Source organism: Alligator sinensis, unplaced genomic scaffold (assembly GCF_000455745.1).
Source record: "Alligator sinensis unplaced genomic scaffold, ASM45574v1 scaffold281_1, whole genome shotgun sequence".
In the NCBI taxonomy this organism is placed as follows: domain Eukaryota; kingdom Metazoa; phylum Chordata; order Crocodylia; family Alligatoridae; genus Alligator; species Alligator sinensis.
In genome coordinates, this window is record NW_005842306.1 from 109,526 (window position 1) to 116,913 (window position 7,388).

The 7,388-nt window shown below is 41.4% G+C and overlaps 1 protein-coding gene across 18 annotated transcripts in view; it reads right to left on the bottom strand.

Annotated features, from left to right (window-relative positions):
* The window catches only part of FOXN3 (forkhead box N3), a 219,176-nt gene that overhangs the window by 78,453 nt on the left and 133,335 nt on the right, over positions 1-7,388 (bottom strand). For 17 of the 18 annotated variants that reach the window (XR_003095167.1, XM_025209759.1, XM_025209757.1 and 14 more), the window contains one exon: positions 2,929-2,976. The exons of the other annotated variant lie outside the window; for it this stretch is intronic. Coding sequence is in view for 16 of the 17 variants with exons in the window: in XM_025209759.1 (XP_025065544.1) it covers positions 2,929-2,976 (48 nt within the window). In the remaining variant the exon portion in view is untranslated. The remainder of the gene's footprint in view (positions 1-2,928; positions 2,977-7,388) is intronic. 18 annotated transcript variants of the gene reach the window in all.

Sequence of the window (7,388 nt, forward strand, 5' to 3'; positions counted from 1 at the left end):
AGAGCATATACCCAGGCCCAACGCAAAGGGGTCCAAACCGGATTTCCTGTTTCCTTACCCAACGTGCAGCCTCTTCAAAATGTATTTCAAGTTTTGAGGTGTTATTTAAGTGGTACCTGGACTTTATTTTTAGTATAAAAAATGATAAAAGCAAGGCAAGTTTCTTCAAAGTCACAGAAGAGACTCAACAGACACAAACTAAACAAATGACATGGTACAGAGAAAGCTTCTAATCTTGCAGACACCAGCAGAAGTCAGCAGCTCTTTAGTATGCTCTCTTGTCTAATTTGGTAGAAAACAGGATATGAAAAGTCAGACAAAAATAATTAGAGAAAAGGTCACACTGGATAGCAAGACAGTGCAGTAACTGCATCTCCTACCCCAGACAGAAGTCATAACTCTAAATCCACACAATACACACCTACCCACCAGGGTTTTCCCCAGTTTTTTTTAAACTTGTGCATCTCATGTTTCAAAATGTTTTTGTTACACATTACTATATATGACTGGCATGAGTTGTATCCTCAAGAGGATACAACTGATGAGATTACTATTAGAAACACATTAAGGAAGTTTAGAAACTGAGATGCAAAGAGGGGAATGGGGGCGGGCAGTTGTTGGAAGAGGTATCAGCTGTGGCTGGAATGAAGTATCATTCAATGCTGCAAAGAGGGGAGTGAGCAGAACAAGTTCTAGGGAGTTATGTTTGCTAGGATCAAGAAGCTTCTGGAAGGTGCGGCAGGCATAAGGTTCTACAGAAAACTGGTTAACTTGCCTTATTTTGTACTCCTTAGTGTTTACTAAGTGGCCATTACTCATCCTATTTATATTATATGTGAAAGCTGTTGATCAATATTGCAAAAGGGTGATTAGTGTTTAGTGATTAAACATCAGTATATGACCATCTGATTTAACATGCCTGAAGTGGAAGGAAGTGGTAAGAAACAAGTGATTGCATGGACTTAAGGAATGAAAACAGACAATTCATCTGAAGTCAAATGTTAATGTTGTCAAGATTTGTTAAGTGGCAAGGTAGAAGAGATTTATGGTATTCTCAGAACAGAGAGAAAAATGATTTCCTGAAGTTATTCAAAATCAAGTATGCCACTGAGTGAAACTGGCTACTGAAATAGATGAAAAGTGTTATTTTACACTGTTGCCTGATGATACTGCAAGTGATGTTGATGTCATGCTTATCATAGAAACATAGCCACAATAATCAGCTGAGTCAGTTCCAGGTCTTCAGGAACTCTTCGACAGAAACTTTACTTGAGAAATCCAAAAATTCTTTGACACCCCAGAAGTGGCAGAGAACAAGCAGTTATTATAAAAAAAAAAAAAACTTAAGGCAGAGACTTGGCCTTCAGAAGATGGTTACAACTGTTTTTATGTTAACAACCTTCAACATAGCACAAAAAATTCTCTCACTTTTAGCACATCACTGGATATAACATGCACCCTGTTTTGGGAATCTTCAGGTAGGAAGACACTCTTACCTTGGAGTACAAGTAAGTACCTAGCACCTGGTGTCTCCAAGGCTAGGGCCAAGCAATGGGTCCAGCTGCTGACTGACCCTGCAAGTCAGTCCAATCCAGCACGCAGTGCCATGCCAATCTACTGGGAGGCTCTGCAGGAGTCCATAGATTTAGCAGTAGTGGAATGGTGGCAGTGATAAATGCAATGGCTCACTGCCAAATCTCCAGAACTCTTGGGGATCAGTATTTCATACATACAACATGCACCCATATTTCCCCCAGCTGGTTTGCAGGAGGGAAGGATGTTCATGTTATATGTAAGAAAATATGGTAACTTAAAGAAACTACTGAAGTATTTCTGCCTGAATATACTCTTCCAGACAGATTTAAATTAATAGCTCCATTACTAGATGCGAAAAAATGTAGAAAAAGGACAATTTAAAGAAAAACTCAGATCAGCAAGAACATTAGCACAAGATGGATAATCAAGCATGAAAATGACAAGCATGTATGCAGAGAAAAAATGCATTATTTCAGGGAGAACTAACTGGAAACAACATTTAAGTTGCTGCAAGAGGTTCTATCCAACAATGCAGGAAAGAGTATGGCAAAGTGTTCTTTGCAATCTACTTGGATCATGAAGACAAGAAGATTTGAGAACTTCTTGGGTGTAATGATGCTACACCATTAATGAGTACTGAACATTTTAACTGAACCCTTCCGAGGTAGCTGTTCCTTTCTTAAGAACATTGAAATACATTAAACCATCACCACCAGTTGATAGAAGGAAGATAGTTACTTCTGGTTTTCCATAATACTTGAAGAAATTCTTCAGTACATTCTGTTTGTGTATTTGCATACAAACACCATTAAGTGTAGAAATTTGTACTATACACAAGAACACACTGACGAACACGCAGCAAACAGCTCTGCGGAGAAGTACTAAAAAACTTACAACCGACTGAAAGGTTTGAAAGAGACAACAGATTATAGCCTTAACAAAGGCTCTGGAATATGGCTGTAATATTGTTAACTCGTGCGACTTATAGCAAGTCTTGCAATATTACGGTCTTAAGGGGCTACTTTGTTTTGCTTTGTTTTGTTTTTAAAGTTCCTCACATCAATTAATAAGATTACATGAAAAGCCTGAGTTTTCATCTTTGCAGAAAGTTTCTAACCCTCATGGCTATATATTTCTTTAGGACTAGATCCAAATAGTCAATTTTTTAATCATCTTTCAAACAAATGATTGATGAAAAGGATTCTGGGTATCCATAGCACAAAAAGACTAGCTCTAGGAAACACCAAAGAATGGTAAGGCATGCTAGCTAGAGGACAAGGTACTGGTGAGTCTATTCTTCAAACATAAATTAGCAGTGTCGTTAAAAAGACACAATCCCTTCAACTGTGTACTTAATACATACATAAGAATACAAAAAGATAGGTGCCTTACTTGAGAGTCTCCATTTTTCTGTTGATTTGTTTGCAGGTTGCTCAGTATCTGAGTGAGCGAGAAAAAGAGGACCCATTTAGTCTTATTGCTAGGTAGCTCCAGTCACAGAACTCCTCTGTCCTCAGAAAAATTTGCATAGAAGACAGGCTTTCTACCACACAAGCAAACCATTTTCCTAAAATATAAAAATGCAACTAGACAGATAAATCCTTGTGACAATTTTCTCTCTCTCAGCTAGCATTGCTATCACCTGCTTCAAGTCCAGCTAAATATGTGGTGCATGATCTTCAAATCACTATCTATATGAAATGAGTGTTTCAACAGTCAGTGGGAAAAGAGGGAGTTTAAAAATCTTCCTATTGGTCTCCAGTTGCTGGAAGCATGTACTATACCAAAACTTCCATGCAATGTTTCTTTGTGACAGCTCCTTTCCTGTTTCTCTGCGGTGCAACAGAAAGTTCAAGCTACCACCAGAGCTCCAAATAAGTCTATAAAGTTCTGGCACAGCAAAGTTCAAATGCATAGCCATTTCCTTCTGTAGAGAAAAGAGTCTAAAACTAAATAAATTAGTACAACTACATAATTATGTAAGAATAAATAACTAAGCTTAGTAAACCGCTTGTCAGTACACAAAAACATTTTTGGATGAGTAATTTGGGAAGTGAAGTATATGATGTGCCCCTGGCTTGTTTACTTTTCATTCCATCCAGGAAGAGCACACACCAACTGCTGAAACTTCCTTAGCCTGACGAAGGGTTTTTGAACCCGAAAGCTTGCTTAATAACTTTTCTCCAACTATTTGGGTTGGTCTAATAAAAGATATCAAATTCACCCAAGGAACCTTGCCTGTATATGATGTGCGACATTCATGGGTTGTATATTTGTCTACATTTATTGCAAGGTTCCCCACAATCTCTCAAAAGGGTGGTGGCCAAGTTAAACTAAGACTGCCTCCCTCTCTAGCCTTAATTTATGGTAATAGTGAAAGGATCCATTTCTTCAAGTTTCATATCTCTACTTAAAAATAACAGACTACCACACAAAAGGCCTAGCCTGAGTCCAGGCCTAAAAAGGCACCGACTAAGTTGCCACAAAAATTAATTTTCATTTAGTTTACAAATAAGTATCATTCTTCTTATGAAAAAGTCCTACAGAATTAAATTGAGCTTTGCCCAGCAGCCCTGGAGATTTTCCTCCAAAAACCCATGGTGAAAGCCGAGCTACAATAAAATCAGTGGCAAAATATAAATCTGAGTTTGACGAGGCCAGGATTTTATCAATAAAAGCTCACCATCTGACAGAACATTATAGCAGATATGTATTGCTTAAAAAAAACAAAAAACAACATTTCTGTGAACTGTTTATTAAATCTTCATGTATGGTAATGTTTCTCTTCTTCCCCTGTACAAGCGGTGTCAAAGATACAGCCCACAGAGCCTTTGGTGCTGGCCCTTGGTCTAAGTTGATCCACATAAACTGGCCCACCCTTTGTTGGCAGGGCCTAGAATGTGTACCACACGTGCTGCACATCCCAGCAGCTCTGGGATCCAAACTAAATGTGATGTTAACCCCCCACTGGTCCAGGAATACCTGTCACATAGCACCTGCTCCAGCCAGCCCAGAACCCACACCGCACCCTGCATCTGGAAGTATCACATGCAGCAGTCATGGGTCCCACATGTAACAGTTTTGGACCACCTGGGAGGTACTGTGGCATTGTGGATTCTGGCTTGTGCGTTGTGCACAGCACAGATCCCACAGTAGATCTGGCATGCTGAGGGGTGGGGAGAGGGGATGGGGTAGAAGAGAAGGAAGGGGTTCTGTGGCCTGATCCAGCCTGCAGACTGGCCCCTTACCAACCATGGGGTCAGATAAATTTAGACACCCCTGTCCTACACCTTTTCTCAGCCTTTTCAGACTCAAGACACTGCTCAGAAAAAGCCAACTCTTAGTTTTCACTCTTTGTTTAGCTACAGAAAAATAACAGAGAAATTCTATTGTGGTCTGAGTACTTTGCAACTGTAGGTCAGCAGCTTTTGACATAATGGATTCCTACTCAAAATCTGTGCTATAGGTCTTTGCACACCTAACACTGCTAATACGGCACAGCGCACTGTTTGAGAATCACTACCCTACATCCTGCCTCCATGGAATCTCTCCCGTTTGACTCATTTTCTCATCTCTTTACAAATTCTTACACTCCCTAAAAATGGTACATGATGGTGCTCTTCTTTTCAAATAAAGAATACCTCTAGGAACTAAAATTAAAAAAGCAACAACAATAAAAGCATGGCCATGCTTAAGTTTCAGATTAGCTGTCCTTAGATTCAGTTGATTTTATTTGCTGGACTTGAGGCTGGCTAATTCAACTTAAAAGCGCTGGATTTTTTTGGTTATGTTAAAGTCAGAATGACATTTGTGGTAGTTGCCTCACAGAGTACCCGCTATTGTAGGATGCTCTGGACCTCAGAAAAAGAGTTCTGAAGCAGAACCTGGTTTTCTGCCAGTATCAAGAATGAGAGTGAATTAAATCCTCAGCATTCATCAAGATTCTCTGCTGCAGAATCCCACAAATGAATTTCTGCTGCACAGAACATGTTATTCACCTTTTATGTTACTGAGGTTTTCATACAAGCGCCCATTCATTCCTCCATTTATTCAGAGTTCTTCCTTCTGCAAAGTTTTCGTTAGTCTGAAGTCAGGCAAAAAGCATAGCAAAGATGCACTTTATAAACTAACAGAATCAGAGATGCAAAAGCTTTTGTGAGCCACAGCTCACTTCATTTATGCATCCCTGATTCACCCTCCCCTGCCTTCTTCCTTCACAGGCTGTGTTGGCAGCCTGAGTCCTAACTAGCCTAGTAACCCAGCTAATCTAGTTGTGGAGGATTGCTGCAAAGAAATACCTGTAAAATACATTCTGGCATCTCTGTCACTTGATCTAGTATAGCAGTTTGATTCCCACCCCCCACCCCCACCCCCACGAGGCAAGAAACAACCAATAAGAATTAAGATTCATTGGAATGAAACTTCACACAAATTCCTACAGCAGTTCCCAGGATGAAGTTTCCATTATACCAAGAATGGAATTTAAGGAACACTAACATAAAACTGTCATTTTCAGTTCAAGTTAATCCCCAAGATGGCTATTATCAATCAATGACTAAGATGCAAAGATGTTATTTATGGGCACAAAATGTTTATTCTATAGCCCAATTCTGCTATTGTTTACTCCATGACAAGTCAAAAGTAACTATTCTGAAGTCAAAGTGGTGGAAGGACAGAATCAAATCAAGAGCATCTAATCTTCCAGGCTAAGGATGTCTATAATGACACAAACGGTAATCTGGTGGCCACGCCAGACAAGAAAGCTGATATTTTAACAGTTTCTTTGCCTCTGTTTTCCTGAACATGGACCAGGATATCCCACCTACCAGAGGTAGGGACAATCTTGGGGAGAGCTCTATCAAACCTTCAGTCAGTGCAGATGTAGTTAGAGATCTTCTGGAAGGGCTAGACATTTTTAAATCTGCAGGTCCAGATGCCCTCCACCCAAGGGTGTTGAGGGAGCTGGCAGGGGTCATTGCAGAGCCTTTGGCCTGGCTGTATGAGCATTCATGGTCATCTGGCCAGGTGCCGGGGGATTGGAATGTGGCTAATGTGGTCCCTATTTTTAAGAAGGGGAGGAAGGAGGACCCAAGTAATTACAGGCCTGTAAAACCTCACCTCAGTGCTCGGGAAGCTCTTGAAGAGGATCATCAAGGAGCATATCTGTGGGGGGCCTGCAGGGGAGATCATGCTCAGGGGGCAATCAGCATGGGTTCACCAAAGGCAGGTCCTGCCAGACCAACCTGATTGCCTTTTATGACCAAGTAACTTGGATGATGGTGTCGCTGTGGACATAGTCTTTCTAGACTTTAAGAAGGCCTTTCACCCCATCCTCATCAATAAATTAAGTGACTGTGGCATTGATGCCTGCACAGTTGGATGGGTAAAAAATTGGCTGATGGGGCGCACCCAGAGAGTAGTGGTGGACAGGCTGTACTCAACCTGGCAAGATGTGAGCAGTGGGGTACCCCAGGGCTCGGTCCTCGGGCCTGCACTGTTTAACATCTTCATCAGCGACTTGGACGAGGGGGTGGAAAGCACGCTGTCTAAGTTTGCTGATGACACTAAGATGTGGGGCGAGGTGGACACACTTGAAGGGAGAGAGAGAAAGGGATCTCGGAGTCATTATTGACTCCAAGATGAACATAAGCCGCCAATGCCAGACTGCAGCCAGCAAGGCCAACCATACCTTGTCATGCATCCAAAGGTGCATCTCAAGCCGGTCCAGAGAGGTGATACTCCCCCTCTATGCGACTTTGGTCAGGCCACAGTTGGAGTACTGCGTCCAGTACTGGGCGCCGCACTTCAAAAGGGATGTGGCCAGCCTGGAGAGGGTTCAGAGGAGGGCCACC